The sequence below is a fragment of the Dipodomys spectabilis genome, unplaced genomic scaffold (genome assembly GCF_019054845.1).
Source record: "Dipodomys spectabilis isolate Male_0828 unplaced genomic scaffold, ASM1905484v1 ptg000024l, whole genome shotgun sequence".
Lineage (NCBI taxonomy): Eukaryota > Metazoa > Chordata > Mammalia > Rodentia > Heteromyidae > Dipodomys > Dipodomys spectabilis.
Window position 1 is genome coordinate 14,029,133 of NW_024870701.1, and position 18,685 is coordinate 14,047,817.

Consider the following 18,685-nt stretch of genomic DNA (forward strand, 5'->3'; position numbering starts at 1 on the left):
GAGAACATACTGAATACATGTTCAAAACCTCTCACTGGTTTTAACTCTTTAAAATATAAAAGTTTAAGTCAAAGGCTACTTTTTACCTCTACCTTGTCACAGTTGAGGAACCTTACATCAAGGTAATCTCTTCCTCTCTGATGCATCTTGTGGTAGAGATAAAGAAATTAGTAAAGTAGATGGCTTTATTAACTTAATTACTAAGATTTTTAAAAAGTCAGAATGTATTTCAGATTAAGATAATTCACAATGAGCTATTTCATTATAGAACTTTATACTTCAGCTACAACCTCACTTTGTACTTTGGTTTTCTGGTCTCTATCCAGTAGTCAGAAACACCATTTCTATTAAATGCCACTTAGATTTTCATAAAGGAACTGGGACTAGGAGGCTAATCATAATACCAGAGATGAAAAAGTGACCCATCCTGCTATGTATTGAGAGCACCTGTGGCCAGAGGGTACACTATGTTTTCTTAAGTAAAACACTCAGAGTAGTACTAAAAACAAGGACCCAACATGTTACTGGAGAAGTGATTTGGTCCTAATGTAGGAATATCAGTAGAATTTTTAATTTCATCAGCAAAAAAAAATGCTATTTTGAGATAGCTTGTGTCCAGGGAAAAATAATTAAAAGGAATTTATAAATCAATGTGACATAATTTTTGTACCACATAAGCATGGTTTATTTCTTTATGAGAGTGCAGGAAATGGCTCTTAGAAAATAGCTTTGATAAACTAAAATGATAAGAAGTATTCCCTTTCATAGGTCATGAATAGAGCATGAACAAGTATAAACATGAGTCCTGTACATAATTAGGAGTCACTGGCTTATGGGAGACAAAAAAAATTCTTGACAAAATAAAGGGTACTGGACAGAAAACAAAGATGGATCTTCTTCTTAGGCGAATCTTCAGCAGCCTAGAAATATCCAGCTATGCAGAAACACTCAGTTACCAGCATGCAGAGAAATTAAGGGAAATGTGTGTTCCCTGAGGCCTATAGTCTCCTTGTAATTAGCACAAGTCACACCAAACATCATAAATCTCATAAATGTCAAACATCATAAACTCTTTGTTCAGTAAGTGGCACCCAATTTTTCATGCTAGGTACTATTATCTAGCTGCATAATAAATGTGTGATTCTGGTTTGGTTTTCCCAATACAAATAATATTGCAGTTTCATAGTAACTAATGATTTTTAAAGTGGGTAGATAAAATGGAAAAAGAGAGAATAAGGAATGAACAAATTATAAGAAGTTAAATTATGAAAGTGAATATGTGTGACATAAACCAAGTATGTTGGATTCTTCATTTATCTGCTAAGCCTAAAATAATTGGTTTTTTAAATAATATTAAGAAAGATGTTAGCTTCAGAAGAACTCAGTAAAACATATGTTTCTCTGACTTTGGCATCAAAAGTATATCAACATGCCATGTTGAATTTTTCTCTCTGAATTTAACCACCTACTCATCTCCTGTCATTTAAACCCCCTTGAAATTAATAACCTCATAAAACAGAGATCAACCTAAATTAAAATTAAAAATAATTTAATGGGACATTTCTTAAAATCCAATGGTAAAGTAGAACATGTAATGAAAAGACAATAGAATCAAGAAATTGTAGTTTCTTTCCATCTTCTCAAAGAATCCAGAGAGGTTAGGGGAAAGTCAGAACACTTTCTAAATTTTAGATTCCACATCCATGAAAACAGGAAGGAATTTGATCACCCATGTCTCACGGTACTGTTGAGAGATGAGGACATCACTAGGTAGATATATGTGGAGACTCCACTCCATATTTTGAAAAAAGACATAGAAATGTGTTGGCTAGTAAAAAAAAAATGTAACATCTGTTTAGTGAGATTTGATAAGATGTATTTAACATAGAAAATGTAATTTTGTATGCTGGTGTATGGGCTAAATTATTGAAAGATATTAAACTTTGATTCTTAATGAAGCTGTGCTATGTAGTCTTACATAGGACAGGCATTCCCACATCACTGACATTCAGTGTGCCCTCTGATTATGCAATTATTTTGTGGCTACAAATTGTCATAATTACTTTTAAGTATATGCTCAGCCTTAGGCAACAATGAATTTAAACAGGAATCCTAAAATTAGAGGTGGTGGGAAAGTCACCACCCACTGTGCCAGCACCTAGCTTTTCCCAGACTCTCATTCACACCTTCTAAAACCCTGCCTTCTGAAATCAACTAGAAACCTGGCAATGCTACTTTTTTTCTCCAGTCTCCTCTGGCAAGGGCTTAAAGTTCATATAACTTCCCAGGATACCCAAAACCCCTGCACAACATCCCAATATCCAATTCCATCTTCTTTCACTTCTTGTCAGGAATCCTACAATTTCCTAGCAGTAGACTTTGGACCATTATCTTTGGACATGTCAATGTGCCTAAGCATGCTATCCTGTTAGCTTTCCTGCCTGTCCATCTTCATTTCTCAAGGTTTGACTCAGATATAGTCACCTCTTGGTTCCTTTCTTTGGTCCCCAGGCCAACTGCTCAAAACTGTCCTGGCTCTCTGATCATTTGGGCCATGGCTCTAAAAATACATGTATCATGATAATTTCACTTATTTCAGTAGAATAGAGTTTATTATGAGAAGATATTTTACCGTATTCATTTGTAAATGGAGACTTAAAATACCTAAGGGAAAAGGAGGAGGATAAAAGAGATCTTAGATACCCAAGAAAGTGGCTACATAAAAACAAACAAAAAATGGTATCTTAGAAATAGTAGAGTAATATGATCAAATCACATTATATGCATGTATGGAAATGTCATAACAAAACACCTTGATTTGTACAATTAATATTCACTAGTATGATATCCAAGTTAAATTTAAAATATACTTGTTACCTAGCAGAATCTGGCACTAGTAACTTCTCAGTAAAGCTTCATTCTTTGTATTCATTCTGTGCCACTTGTACAGAGCAAATTATTTACCATCGAAAGACTGCTTACTATGCACCTTTTAAATAAACCTTAAGTATTTAAAAATAATTTACTAGTAATCATTTTCCTTATTGATGCAGACAGTGAAATAATAAAACACAGTAATTCACAAGGAAAAGTTTAAAAAATGAGAAAAGTTATCTTTAAAGAACAAATTGGAATTTATCTTTGAAGTCTAACCACATTTTTCAGCTTCTGCTAAAAGAATACAAATGCATAAATTAATTAGTTTGCTCAGAAAGTACCTACATAACTATGCTCAAATATTTGCTTTGGAAGCATTGGTACAATTCTCAGTAGAACTATTCTAATCATGTTTCTCAATTATGTAATATGCATAATGAACTCAATTTTTTTTTGGGGGGGGAGGGCAGTTATGAGGCCTGAACTCTAGGCCTGGGTTCTGTCCCTCAGCTCTTCAGCTCTAGGCAGCACTCTACCACTTGAGCCACAGTGCCACTTATGGCTTTTTCTGCTTATGTGGTATTGTGGAATTGAACACAGGGCCTCATGAATGCAAGGCAAGCACTCTACCACTGAGCCACCTTCCCAGCCAATGAACTTAATTTTTAAAGTCAAATGATTATATATGAATGGTATTTTATAATGTATGAAATATTTTAATTCAATGTGTATCTTTTATTTTAAACTTTATGTGTATAAAATTTTATATATTTATAAAAGTATAATGGAAGAGACTTTTTTGGTACAGTTTTTGTTGTTGTTGTTTTTGTTGATCAAGGGGCTTGAACTCTGGGCCTGAGCACTGTCTCTGAGTTCTTCAGCTCAAGGTAAGTGCTCTACCACTTGAGCCACAGCACCACTTCTGGTGGTTAGTGGAGATAAGGGTCTCATGGAAAGCAGGGCACTGGTGGCTCATGCCTGTAATCCTAGGTACTCAGGAGCCTGAGAAAGTCTGTGAGACTCTTATCTCTAATGAACCATTCAGAAAACTGAAAATGGCACTGTGGATCAAGTGGTAGAGGGCTTGCCTTGAGATGAAGAGCTTAGGGACAGCACCCAGGCCCAGAGTTCAAGCCCCACAGTCCAAAAAAAAAAAAAAAAAAAGAGTCTCATAGACTTTCTTGCCTGGGCCGGCTTTGAACTGTGATCTTCAGATCTCAGCCTCCTAAGTAGCTAGGATTATAGGCATGAGACACCAGCACCCAACTATTTTTCACTATTTTAAAAAATGGGATTCTAGGGCTGGGAAGGTGGCTCAGTGGTAGAGCGTTTACCTTGCATGCCCAAGGCCCTAGGTTCGATTCCTCAGCACCCACATAAGCATAAAGAAAAAAGAAGATGGATGTGGCACTGTGGCTCAAGTGATAGAGCACTAGTCTTGAGCTGAAGAGCTGAGGGACAGTGCCCAGGCCCAGAGTTCAGGCCCCACTACCAGACCCCCAAAAAAATTTTTTAAATAAAAAAAATGGGATTCTAACCATTTCCAGAGTCTGGTTTAATAGAAACAAGATGGTAAACTTCCAGTTGTGAAGATGCTCACAACCAAGTCTCACTGGATTGGTGCAAATATGTTTATCACTTTGTACCTATGAACTTAAGGTCCTAATTTGATAGTTAATTGTGCTTGATAGTGTCTATGTAAGGAAAATACCTGTGTTCTTTAGGAGGATGCTATTCAATAAATACTACCAGGCACTTTAAAGACCTTACGAATAAAATCAATATAAATAGATTAATAAACCTGAAGAGTAGCAAGTACACACACTCTAATGATGTGTGAAAAAATAGTATATTTATAGGTAATTAACTAATGAATATATTGGGCCTGATCTTTTGGGGACTTTCCACTTGCAGTAAATCATTGGCATTCATGGCATCCCTACTCTTACAAATTTCAAACATCTAGCATAAAGAGAAATCCACATTAAAATGAATATAAATATAAATGAAATAAAAGTTAAACTGACTGAATAATGAGTAATAACTATGACACAGAATTGTGCTACAAAAATAAAAATATAGTCACAAATCTTAGGTTTTTAGCTTCTAAACTCGGGGCATAATTGAAATAACCATTGATAACTAGTGGCTTGTGACAAGAAACAACTATTGAGTTAAAGGGCATTATTTGTTTGATTTTTATCTAGTACCATATGAGTTTTTTTCTAGGATTTTTTTTTGCCAGTCCTGGGGCTTGAACTCAGAGCCTGGGCTCTGTCCTTGAGCCTCTCTGTGCTCAAGGCTAGCGCTCTACCACTTGAGCCACAGCATGATTTTCAGCTTTTTCTGTTTCTGTGGTACTGAGGAATTGAACCCAAGGCTTCATGTATGCTAGGCAAGCACTCTACCACTAAGCCATTTTTCTCAGCCTTTTTCTAGGATTTTTTAACAATATTTAATAAGATAAGGGAAAAGAATGAAAGAAAAAAGTGATGGGTGAAAGATTCATTTGACAGGATGAATGAAAAGCAAATTGAGAATCTGAAGGTTTTGAGTTTCAAGTTGAAACTCTTCACCATGAGAAAGAACTGAGATAGAAAGATTAGCTGTCAAGGCAAAGATTGTAGAATTCATGATTTTCATTCCAGCAATGAAATCTTAGATGATCTGTCTACAGCAGTGCTTCTCAACGACAGTGCCACCTCCCTTTGAGTTATTTGTCAACTATCTAGCAGCGATTGCTGTCATTAAGTAAGTAAGGATGGGTGTAGGAAAAGGCTGAGGTGTTACAGGCAGTCTTACATGACTGAATAGTGTCCCTCTTCCCACAATGCATTATCTCAGAAATGTCACCATTGTATAAATCAACATAATATCGTAGTGTCCCACTAGGAACTTGTCAACAGTTTCTTACCATTTCAAAAGTTGTATCATTATATTTAATGTGCATTATATAAAATTGAACTTTACAACTTGAAGGAAGGGGTGAGTTGAGAAACAATGGTGGGGGGAGATGAAGAGTGACATTGATACATTGTACTCAAAGGCTGACTTTTAGAATTTAAATGCATTCTACAACTACTTGGTAAAAATAGGTAATTTTTTAAAAACTGTCAATGACCACTATGAGTAGCTACATACACAGGGATGGCAAGACATGTTATCTCATGCCACCTCATGGATTTAACATACAAAAGCATATAGAAATGACTTCATTAGATTTTCTAATACTATAGTATCTTCAGATTTCTGTATAAAATGCATTATGATTTTATATATTGCTTTGCTTTAATGCATTATTTATATTCATATCCTGATATAATATGTACTTTAGTTGTTGTGATCATAGATAATTTATATTTATAGTATGAATTAAATATCTGGTTTGACGGTGGAGAATGTACAGGTAATTATTTTGAAATCATGCTGTGTTTGATAAGGTTAGAATCTATTGGTCAAGGTCAGTAATTTCTAGGAGTTCAGAACAGGCTGTTAATAGGCATATATGCTTAAATTATAGCTAAAATCTTTAAAGCAAAAATAGTCAGAAAACTAAGATCCTTATTTTTGATAGGTATAAAGTAGAGATATAAGGACCTGACCTAATGCTTAAAAAGACTGAAAAAACACTTTGATGTTCTTTGACCCACTAACTCTAATTCTCAAGGATTATCTTGAAAACAGACAAGGTGCACTTTTCATATAGAACCACATTTAGTAATTTAGGAAATGATGAATTATTAAGAGCTTCTAAAACTAAGCTTTGTAAGATTCATAGTGGGAGACAAGGTATTCAAAACTTAAGTAAAATGGAATGATACAGTGCAATACTCTTCACAAGTGTGCCTAGAAAAATATTAGAAGGAATCACATTATAAAACCAGATGATAAAATGACCAATAAAGTTGTTACTTCTTGTTTATGTATCTATTCATTCTCAATTGATCAAACCAATCTCATATGGTTAAAATATAGTTTCTAACCATAACAATAGGTCAAATTTTAAAAAGCAAGTTGATGATCAGAGGTGACCTGGATCCTAAGCAATCATGTGACCTTGTGAAATTTATTTCACTGTTTTAAAAAAATCATAATACATTAATAAAGCTTCTAAAATCCATCATACAGTATGGTATCCAGTAATGCTTCTATTTTTATTGCTACTAATATTTTTATTTTAATGAAAATATCAGGATCTATTTGAAGGAGATGACATTGTAATGAATATTCTATTACACAGAGTTTATTTATAGCACTATGTGGCATGCTTTTTATAGAGTATATTTTGTCTTGTGGTAAAACATTTTAAAAGACTGAATAGTACAATTTCCTCCAAAACATTGTATATGGAAAGGAAAATGCTAGAGAAGAATAAATAGCTAAGAATTCTTAAGAACAAGAGCAGCAAGGAAATATGAGCTGGCAGGCCACAGAAAATAGATTTCTAGTCTACTCTCACACTGTTTAAATTCATGAAGAAATTCTTATTGAAAATTTGTTGCTCTCAGTTTGATATTTGTCAAAGTTCATAAAAGTCACTGGAAGGGCCTACATCTACAGAAATATGAAATAAAAGATTCATTTTTCAAACACTATCCTGATCAAAGTGTTTCCATAGTGTTCCAATATGCCATTGACAAAAAGTCTCTGTTAAAATTATTACCACATTTATGTGGCTGTACACACAACTATATTTCAACCTCTATATACACAATTACTTTTTTTTAGGTCAGTTGTGGGGCCTGAACTCTGGGCCTAGGTGCTGTCCTTCAGCTCTTCAGCTTAAGGCTAGTACTTTACCACTCAAGCCACGGTGCCACTTCCAGCTTTTTCTGCTTATGTGGTGCTAAGGAATTGAACCCAAGGCTTCATGCTGCAAAGCAAGCACTCTACCACTGAGCCACCTTCCCAACTCCACATTTCTTATAACCATATGTCCTACTTCTTGGTGCCCTAAAGAACAAAAGAAAAATGAAAAGATATGGATCACAGCTGACCACTGTGAAACATATAACAGTAAGGAACCATTGTGATCACTAAATCTTGAGCCACGGGGTTTCTTCAGGTGATCCAATAGCATTTTCCCCCTAATTTCACAAGTCATCCTCCTCCCTTTTAAAATTACAGGTAACCAACACACAAACATCTCACTCTGTTTAATAACATCAAATATGTCACACCATAGTCCACCACTGATTTCCCATCTGTCCTGATCATAGCACAAATTGCTACCCACCCAGCACTCACTATTCTTTTTCAAGGACAATATCTGCTGAGCTGCTACCAAATAGGCTCCTTCTCTTGAAATATAAAGTGATTTAAGTGAAAAAAATGGGAGACAGAATCCAAGAAAATCATTGTACTCTTCAGATATTATTTATCTTAATCACTCATCAAGCTTATGAATAAGATATGTCACTCCTCAAAAGCAGAGATATATGGCCATCAATAGGAGATAAACCACCAATATGTAGCTGGGTATAATCTCACTCATTGTCCTGTCTCCTCCAAAAACTGTAATTAAGAACAATGAGGTATCTTGTATTTCAAGGAAAAACAATATCTAAGTATTAAAGATACACAAAAATGATCCACCCCATCCTTTACCCAGATAGCTGAACTATGTCACAGGATTATAAAAGTGAAGTCTTGCATTGACCATCTTTATGAAGTGTCACAGTGAGGAGGGATTTCTTAAATAATAAGTAAACACAGGCTTTTCACTTTAAAAGGAAACAAATACTGGATTCATTCTAAAATGCATGAGGAATCAAGCTCACTGGTAGGAAATCTGATTCTCAATGAACCAGTGGGTTCCTGTCCTTGCCAATGGCTTGCTTTGAGAGTCAAGACCACATACTAACAGGCTTCCTCTAGATTTTAAAGCAACATGGAAATTTAAAATGAAGAATTTAACACATCCCTAAAACCTTTCATGTTCATAACTCAAAGAGCTTTATATGGTCCAATTAATTCATCAACGTTTCATAAACTCTGAAGGATTTATATAATTCCAGTTCTCTATATAACTAACCGCTGGCAGCAGGGATCATATGTGTGGCTTAACAGAAAACAGATGTAACCATTCTGTTTTGGAACTTGTATCCATCTACAGGAAGTGAGGACTAATGAGGAATTTCTGAACCACTGGATAATTCTGAGAATTTTGAGCTGGGTTAAGACTGCACACAGCATGTCTCAGTGCCAAGATCCTTAAAGATTTCTGGCTATCCTTGTTGGTCAGAGATTTAAATTCAGTTATGAGAGCCTTCTCGATGTTTGAGTAGAAAGCAGAATCACATGGCAGAATTCTTTGTGTGCCATGCCAAATGAAACTCACAGAACGGATGCTAAGAAGAAATAATGTTGGATTTAAACAATATTAATTATAAATAGTAAACCAATTGTCACAGGGTGTAAACCAGTTTTCCTAATGAAATAAAACACTCACTTTGAGAAGTTAAGTGATCTTTAGGAATATGGAATCCAGACCGAATCTTGTTTTCTACTTATAGTATAAAGTCTTTTTTGAACAAAAACAGTTGTTTTCTAACAGAAAAGTGACTTGGTGAAATATTAGGAGCAAAAGCAAAATGACCTGCTCCAGTGCCTGGGCTTTTCTTTTAGAAACAAGATCAGTGAGAAGCACTATAGGATCACAGAAAGACTCCAAGGGCAGCTGACTTTGTCTTGTCTGTATCACCTCTCTGAACCTGTCTTCCTGTATGCTAATGAGGGTAATGCTATCCACCCTCAGGGAGTTGCTGACAATAGTGAGTGAAAAAAAAAAGAAATCTGTAAAGTGTTCCATGACTTTCCAGTAAACACAGAATATAATTAATATTTTTTTCACAAGCCCTCTAAATGACTAAGGCCTGCAAAGACCATTTCTATCTGGAGCTGATATTGGATATTACTGATTCTCAGGTAATGAGCTTTCCAGTAGGCTATTATTTGAAGAGACAAAGAAAAAGGAAAGAGCAACAGCAAATGTGAGTAGTTGCATGAAGCCACTGGTCCCACCCTCACATCCCAGGCAGGGAAAATCATAGGAAATTCTACTCCTCTTTATTGGCTAGCAGTTTTCCTGCAGTTGGTGGAATCAGAAGTTCTATGAAACAAATCTGAGCTCAACTTAAATATCTTTGAAATGAACTCTTTGAGACATCTTTGGAATTAATGCTGATAGTACAACAACTGATTTAGTAAACAGAAGGACTCTCCTGTTCCTAGAGGTGCTGAAGCAAGTGTAATGTTAGATACATTGTGTTTTCATATGCAGAGATTTGCTAAATCCTCACAGTAACTCTATGAATTAGGTATTTATCCCCTCATTCTTTAAAATTAGGCTCATAGTGGTTCATGGATTGTATGAAATGCCAGTGGAAAATCAGCTTTGTGGATATTGTAATGACATCATAGATAACATGAATTGCTTACTTTTTTTATTTATAACAATCCCCTATATTTGACTAGTAATCTGAAGGGAAACCTAGAGAACAGAGTAGGTGAGATATATAGCTATATGACAATCAAGAAGAATATTATAATTCTAGAATTGCATTGTTTCCCATTTCTGGAATTAATATCTTTTCTCAAATGAGTTGAGTCTGAATTCAAAACTCCTATTTTATACGTAGTACTATTCATGTTTCTTGATTTATTGTATATAGTGCCATAATTTATTTTATAGATATAATAAGGAGTATATAAATATAATGAGTATATAAATATATTTATAGATATAATAATGAATACTTTCAACAGGATATGTGCATATTAATAAATACTAATAGCATAATTAAAACACTTGAGATAGGCATTTTGTGTGGGCTAAGATAGGCTAATTAACATTTTTTAATAACTAAAGGCTTTATATTTTGCAGTGAAATTTTAATGATAATAAAAACATTAAATATAATGTTATTCTTAAATGTTTTCAACGATTCTAAGCCTGGAATGGAAAGACTTCTTTATTATATGATACTCAATAGTCACCAGAAAAAAAAATCTTGATTAACTTAACTCTGTATTAGCCAGGAGTAAATAAATTTGTTGTACAATAGGTGAGATTTTCCTGTTACTTCAGATATTCAAACAATATGTAAGGTATTAGATATGCTATGATTTCATATGTATATGTATATATATATATATATATATATAAGCTTCAATGAGAAATATAATGCATTCAGTGGTAAAAACAAAGAAGTCAGAATAGGCAAGTTTTAATGTGTAGTATTTAAAGTATATAGTGTTAATTCAGTTCTTCATTACAGGTAATTAATGAAGAAGACAGAAAAAGTAGAGAGAATGCCATTGCAGAGATCAGTCAGGGGACAGAAAGGTCACACATAAGCTTCGGTTACAGAATAGTGAGACACTAATTAGCAATGCATCAAAATGCACCTACTTCTGCACTAACACACGTAGAAAGGTGATGTACAAGAGTAAATTAAATGATTAGTTGATGAGAAAAGTAAATCCAGGATGTGGGTTTTCATACACACAATTCCCATTTAATGGTTTTCTAATCATTCAAACTTAGTTTTCACTTTCGCCTTATTCTATTGACATATGCATTAGGACCAAAGGAAATGAGAAGAAGGTTCACTTTCATTCAAAATGAACTAGATCAAGTTGCTATCATAAATTATAAGAAATGTTTATAAACCTGTGACAAATGATTAGTCAGGACCTCTTAATGAGTAATTAGCCTTCAAACTGGATACAGAAATATAACTCAGCTTTTCTTTTTTTCTGGTCCTGGAGCTCAAACTCTGAGCCTGGGCACTGCTGTCCCTGAGCTCCTTTTTGTCCAAGGATAGCACTCTACTACTTGAGCCACAGTGCCACTTGCAGCTTTTTTCTGTGATTTAACTGGAAGTAAGAGTGTCAGAGACTTTCCTGCCCTGGTTGGCTTTGAACCATGATCCTCAGACTCTTAGGTTGCTAGGATTACAGGCGTGAGCCACTGGCACCCGGCTTATAACTTAGCTTTTCTAATGCTCATTTTTCCACAATGCCAGGAGCATTTTGTTGTTTGAGCTCCACGGATGACATGAACATTGCATGTTTTTTCCAACTCAAATGCATTACAGAAAGGCACAAAAGCACTGTCTCTGTGAACTTCAGATCCAGGCAAGAGTTTGTGCTTGTCTATGTCCATGAACCACATCCGCTGTAGGGGATGAACACCGGACACCCCGCCTCATTACCTGCTGTTTATCCAGGCGCATCCTCTTGGCAGCATTTCTGCTCTCGCTCTCACAGGCCGAAGCCAAGATACTCTCGGCAACTGCTGAAGTAAGGTGGGAAGGAATAGGACGAGACTAAAAGAAAAGAGAGAAAAAGAATATGAAAAATTATTAACAGTATCACTAGGAGACCGCCGCTAGCGTCGGAAGAGCTCAGGGGACCATCAACTTGTGCAGGAAGATCCATTTATTTCAACTGACTGTATTTCAATTGAGAGAGGAAATGGAAATTGTAAAGATGAAAAATGAAAGCTAGTTAGAGGTTAAAGCTATAATCACTACAGAGATCTATCATCCGTTCCTATAGCTCCATTGTATTTAATCTCCATTAAGTTGGAGTTTGGAAAGGCCATGGCAAAATTGAGTAACGTGTATAAATAAAACATGTTCCTTTTTTGTAAACAATACATAATGACAATACATAACAAAATAAAACGGAAACAGATGACAGTGCTGTAACATAGTTGAAAAAAACTAACAGACACACAGACCATGTTAAACAGTTTTAATGTGGATATTATGAATATTAACAGTTCTAAGTGGTAACCACAACTGAAATGACTAAAATGCTTCCTTAGATTCTTTCCTTCAATATGAATGAAGTCAGTCAGTACTACAATAACTTCCGTATATGAATAGTTTCATATTTTAGATATATTTGCCTCTGTGTGTAAATGCATAGTTTGTTTTATTTATGAGGTGTGGGTTTAGTAGTTTGATAGCTATATGTTACAAATGACTTTTCTATATAGATCACATAAAAATTTCATGTAATTAATTTGAAGTTAATTAATCCTCCAAATAAGCTAATTAACTATAAATTATATGCAACTCTGCATTATCATTTGAGGTAATCATAGAAAAGTTTCCCATTCTTTTCCCCATAATTACATGCAAAATCATCTAACTGAAAGATTAAGCATTTAATGATATAGAAAAATTTTAATTAACATAAGAAAGTGATAGATAAGAAATAATATGAAAATTAAAGCACACGAGATAATAAAGTAGTGTGAAATTATAAAATTAAACTTTTGAGAAATTCCATTATATAGTGATATATTAGCCGAGGGTTTTCAAAGCCTCAGTCCAAAATATATATATGTGGTTATCATTTCCTAGAAGTCTACAGACTTAATTAGAACCCTTTAACTTTCTTTGCAAATGAACATGAATTTGCCTTTCTTGTACATGTTTCATTTTATAGTAACCTTGTCATGTAAAATGTGCTTGAGCAAATTGAACCATAAGGCTAGGTCTTCAATAATATTCTAGAATAGCTAAATTCAGACCTCAGTGTTTTAACAGACTCTCCTTTCTCAGTGGCATTTGTATGGAGTAGAAGAAAGGCAGCGGGCTTTGCTCTTGTGTGAACTAGGAAGGAATTTCTGCAGACTGGTCTCACTCTTCCATGTGTAAGCAGCCTCTGTAGGCAGAAGCAGGAAAAGGACAAGGGCTTCATCTGCTATCCATGTGAGATGCCTTACCTAATGCCTGGATAGTTTTGGCACTAAAGAAACATGTTCAGAAAGCTTCTTCTTTTTCTTCTTCTTCTTTTTTTTTTTTTTGAAGTTAGAAGTTCCTGAAATTCCAGGGACTATGCTGTAGAAGGGTTTGGAAAGACCATTCTATACATGGGGACTATAGTTTAGGAACAAACTTAATTAAACATTGACTTCTTATGAAATGATGAAAGTGTAATTTGAAAATTCCTTTTGTTTTACTCTTTTACTATCTATTTCACCAAGTGTGGATAAGGTAGTACTAGTTTGATTCTAATCTAAAACCTTGTGCTAAACTATAAAATCAGAATCTCAGTTAAAAGATTAGTACAGCTTTAGTGAGCACTGTAATCTAAACAATCTGGGAAAGAGGTATTCTGTCTGAACTATTATTTCTGAGGAAAAAGTGTTACAGGCAAAGTAAATACAAGAACATTCCATTATAGAAAATACTATGCAAATTATTTGATTGTAACTCTTAGCATTATTCCAAAAGCAATAAAAAATTCTTTCATGCATAACTATATTGTTTGATCCTTTAAATGGTCCTAGGAACTGAATTACAATTAATATCAACAATATATCTTCTTATAATTAAACTATTTTACAGTCACATAGGCTGCAAGCACCTATATTTCTACTTTATTACTTGAATTGTTCTCTTTATCAGGTCTCTATTCCAATTTAATTATATACAAAACTATGAAATGTTGTAAACTTAGTTATATTAATGAAGTCAGAAGTTTCTTCAACATATAACAGTTTGTCGATCAGAGATGATAAAGATGAAATACCATTCCATTATCAATTTACTAGTATTTTCTGTCACTTAAAAAATAGCCAAAAACAACTTTTACTAACATGATAAACTTTTTTCATTAAAAATACTATGTAATAGCTGACCACTGGTGGCTCACACCTGTAATCCTAGCTATTCAGGAGGCTGAGATCTGAGGATCACTGTTCAAAGCCAGCCTGGGCAGTAAAGTCCATGAGACTCTTCTCTCCAATTAACCACCAGAAAACTAGACATGGTTATGTGGCTCAAGTGTAGAGTGCTTACCTTGACCTGAAGAACTCAGGGACAGAGCCTAGGCACAGAATTCAAGCCCCATGACCCCCCCTCCAAAAAACAAATTATGTAATTTCCTTCCAGAAAAATGACCAGGAGTGCCAGGAGCCAGTGGCTCACACCTGTAATCCTAGCTACTCAGGAGGCTGAGATCTGAGGACCATGGTTCAAAGCCAGCCCAGGCAGGAAATTCTGTGACACTCTTATCTCCAATATTTCACTAGAAAACCAGAAGTGGTGCTGTGGCTCAAGCAATAGAGCACTCAGATTGAACTGAAGAGTGCAGGGACAGTGCCCACACCCAGAGTTCAAGCCCCATGACCGACAAAAAAAAAAAAAAAAAGACCAAGAGTGCAAAATTTTTTTCCCAGAAGTGCTAAATTGGCTTACTCAAGGACTAAAAGAATGTACTGCCTAAGTGGATTAAGATATTCTTTACTATATGAAGATTTGGAACAAAATTAACTACAAAATAAAACAATCACTTTTCTTATTGTGAGAAAAATAAGTAGGAGGAAAGATACATGATTCTATATTGCTTATAGATAAAGGTATAATTTTGAAAAAGAGTTGTTTTGAGTTTATGGTAGAACCATAATTTGAAAACGATAAATGGACAAAGAAGCCATTTAGCACAATTTCTTTTCTTTGAGGTTTGAAGAAACTGAAATTCAGATGATTGAAGTAATTCACTCATGGACAGTTGAATTATTCATATTCTTGAATCTCAACTACTTTTTCCTTCCCATTCAGCTTAGTAAATTTTCATATTACTATTGATAAAATAAAAGGTTTTAAACAGGTATATTACACACAGCTGTATTATAACTGATTCAACAAAATTGGAGAGAACAACATGAATTAACAAATATTTTAGAATTTTTTTAATAAATTTTTATATATCAAATACATAATCAAATGTTGACCTCCAAGTTGAAATTAATACAAAAGCTTAGATTAATGAGCTGTCCTTCCAGTTATTAGTCCCATACTTTTAGAAAAATAAATTCAGAGTGATTATATAATTTTCTCAAGCTGATGTAGCAGTGTGTCTGGAAATATTCAAAGATATATGATGACAAATTGGAAATAATCCACAGAAGGCGTTTATTACATTTTACAACTTGGTGACATTAAATAAGTTGGGAAGAGACATTTTTTAAGAGCTAATTTCATTTTTCTTTCAAACAAAGAATATATTAAGATTATTCTGTTATTTTTTTTTTTTTGGTCGGTCATGGGGCTTGAACCCTGGGTCTGAGCGCTGTCCCTCAGCTCTTCAGCTCAAGGGAAGCGCTCTACCACTTGAGCTACAGCGCCACTTCCGGTTTTCTGGTGGTTTATTGGAGATAAGAGTCTCACGGTCTCTCCTGCCCAGGCGGGCTTTGAACGGCGATCCTCAGATCTCAGTCTCCTGAGTAGCTAGGATTACAGGCGTGAACCACCAGCACCCGGCTTCATTCTGTTATTTTTAAAGGTAACTAAAATCCTTCCCTATATCCTTCTGTTAAGTATTAAAAATATTTCTTTCAACAATGATAAAATGTAACTTATCTAAATTTTGCTAAAATCTCTAAATGATGCCATCTATATTCATAGGAATTGAGAAGTGCCAAGAAATTACAGTGCATGAAATATAATCACTCTTAGTTTCAAGCCCTAGATGAGAATGTAAGAGCCAGTCACCAACATTCTCTCTCTCCTGTGTATACTCATGCTAAAAACCCCTTTCCTTCTAACACTGATGCGCCAAAAACAAGTGCCAATGCTGCCCACTGCACACAGAGTTCAGTTGTGCTCTGTTCCTGGTTAGAAGATGTTAAAAATGCAACTCATTAGCTTATTCTCCCTCCATAATTGGCTTTTATCCATTTTCCCAATTAAAAGTGCTCAGCTTCAAGAAAGCAAGAAGAAAATCAGTTTTAAAATTCAACAATTACATCATAAGAGAGTTTAGCGTTCCTGTCTGGTATGACTTCTGAGAAACATCATTGGAGCCCCAATTTCTGTCACCATATTCCATAACTGAACAATTATGCTAAAATAATTTTTAAGCTCATTCTAGAAAATAACTACAGGTGTTCTTACTAACCAGTGTAAGATTTCACCAGAGACAAGAGCTGAAGGTTCCTTCCTACATCTCTGAACGGTTATAACACACAAAACATGTATAATAACTGGAGCTAAGAAATGTTTTTGATAATGGATACCTTATGAAGAACAACACTTAGGTGGAAGATATTTTAGGAGATATGTTATTTTCTATATTTCTTACAGGAAGATTTAAAACATTCCGATTAAAATGTATATAATTATACACTTTGTGATCTTTCCCTAGATTGAGAAAATTTATTATCTATTTCTTTCCTTGGTTGTAAGCTAATGCCTCCCTAATTAACTCTTCATAATTAGTAGTCAATCTCAAGTGGGATCTGAGTTGAACTTTCCCCAACACTGTTCCTATCGTAATAATTATCAAGTCTCAAATCAGTGTGGTTGTGTCATCCAACAGATGGCTAAATGGTCACATGGAGCTTTTGGAGTTTAAAAAGTCGCATTATAATTGGAGCTTGAGATGTGATTGCTGTTGGCACCATGTAAAAGTGTCTTTCTTTACAGATGAAGTAAAATTTATCACCAGACCAACAAGCTAGCCTCATTTGAGGGTTTAACACAATAACTTAAATAAATTGGAGTCCTGTGAAAATCTATCTATATATTTAAGATGCTGCTGGATTGCTACAATTATAGAACATGTCTTGGAAAAAAGCAAAACAACCACCAAGAATTAAGGTCATGCTCGTGAGGTGAATGGGGAACAGTCTCTAGACCATTGTGGTTACGTAAAGCTTAATCAAGCTGTAGACAGGGCCAGATGGGGAGCAATTGAGACGTCCACCAAGGTTGTAAGCAGAGCAAGCTCTTTAAGGATAATTAAAGTAAGTGATTTGGTATTCAGAATGTAGGGACAGTCCTAGATTAACATTATTTTTTCTAATCTTATTACTTCAGAAAATTCACAATTAATAATTGTGTGATTTATATGAAACATACAAATAATCTCTCCTTAAACATGGTATACAACTCTGCCAACAGTGTTAACTGTACAGTTGTGTAGAAAGTTTCAGCTCTGCAGGGTATATTTCTGTTAACTGATACCTTGGTTCAGAGACACAGTGGTGTCAGGATAGCTTAGTCAATTTGACCTGGATCTATAACCATCTATTTGCCAACTCTATGAATGCTTTTGTGAGTTAATGTCTCTGACTTGTAGTTATTCTCCTAGGGATTCATTAATTCTACTTTTCTAAATGGCAAAACTCTGGATCCGCCAGCAAATAATGAATAGCTAAAGTAATGTCTATATCATAGAGATTTCCCAGAAGTTATGAAAGTTACTATTCATTTATGCATTAAAATGTATTTAATAAGAATTATCTGTTAGAAATGTGCCAGGTTCAGAGACACAAGCACTCACAATGTCAACACTGTTTCTAACAACACAGTTTGTATTGCAAGCTAGTATAATATCTAACACAAGAGACTTCAATGCACATGCAAGAAAGTATTTTTGAATCACAGATTTATAAACATTTCCAGCAATTTTGAAATCATAATATTCTAAACTAAAATATTTTTTCAAATACTTGGTGTAAACTCAGTTGGCATCAAAAGTGACAAGTGACTACTTATGATCTTTCTTGTTTTTAATTTATACTCATATTCACCTATTTTCTTCAGAAATAATAATATATTTGTGTGTTACTTTCTCAGTGTCCTTACGCAAATTATGCAACAAGCAGAAGTATATCCATCGTGTCCTAAATCTGAAAAGTTCTCCTGTGCTATAGGTAATCCAGGATTTCAGATAAGGATGGTGTGGAAAGATAAAATAGGAGTTCAACTGCCCTTAATGCATCCTGTGTGGTTTTGATGAAATTGGTAACAAAAAAGTTAGCTGATCTGACCAGCCTTCA

General features: G+C 34.6%; 1 protein-coding gene across 9 annotated transcripts in view; it reads right to left on the minus strand.

Moving 5' to 3' along the window:
- Positions 1-18,685, minus strand: part of Nol4 (nucleolar protein 4) — a 286,589-nt gene that overhangs the window by 41,705 nt on the left and 226,199 nt on the right. For 8 of the 9 annotated variants that reach the window (XM_042675197.1, XM_042675193.1, XM_042675195.1 and 5 more), the window contains one exon: positions 12,096-12,209. The exons of the other annotated variant lie outside the window; for it this stretch is intronic. In XM_042675197.1, the coding sequence (XP_042531131.1) occupies positions 12,096-12,209 (114 nt within the window). The remainder of the gene's footprint in view (positions 1-12,095; positions 12,210-18,685) is intronic. 9 annotated transcript variants of the gene reach the window in all.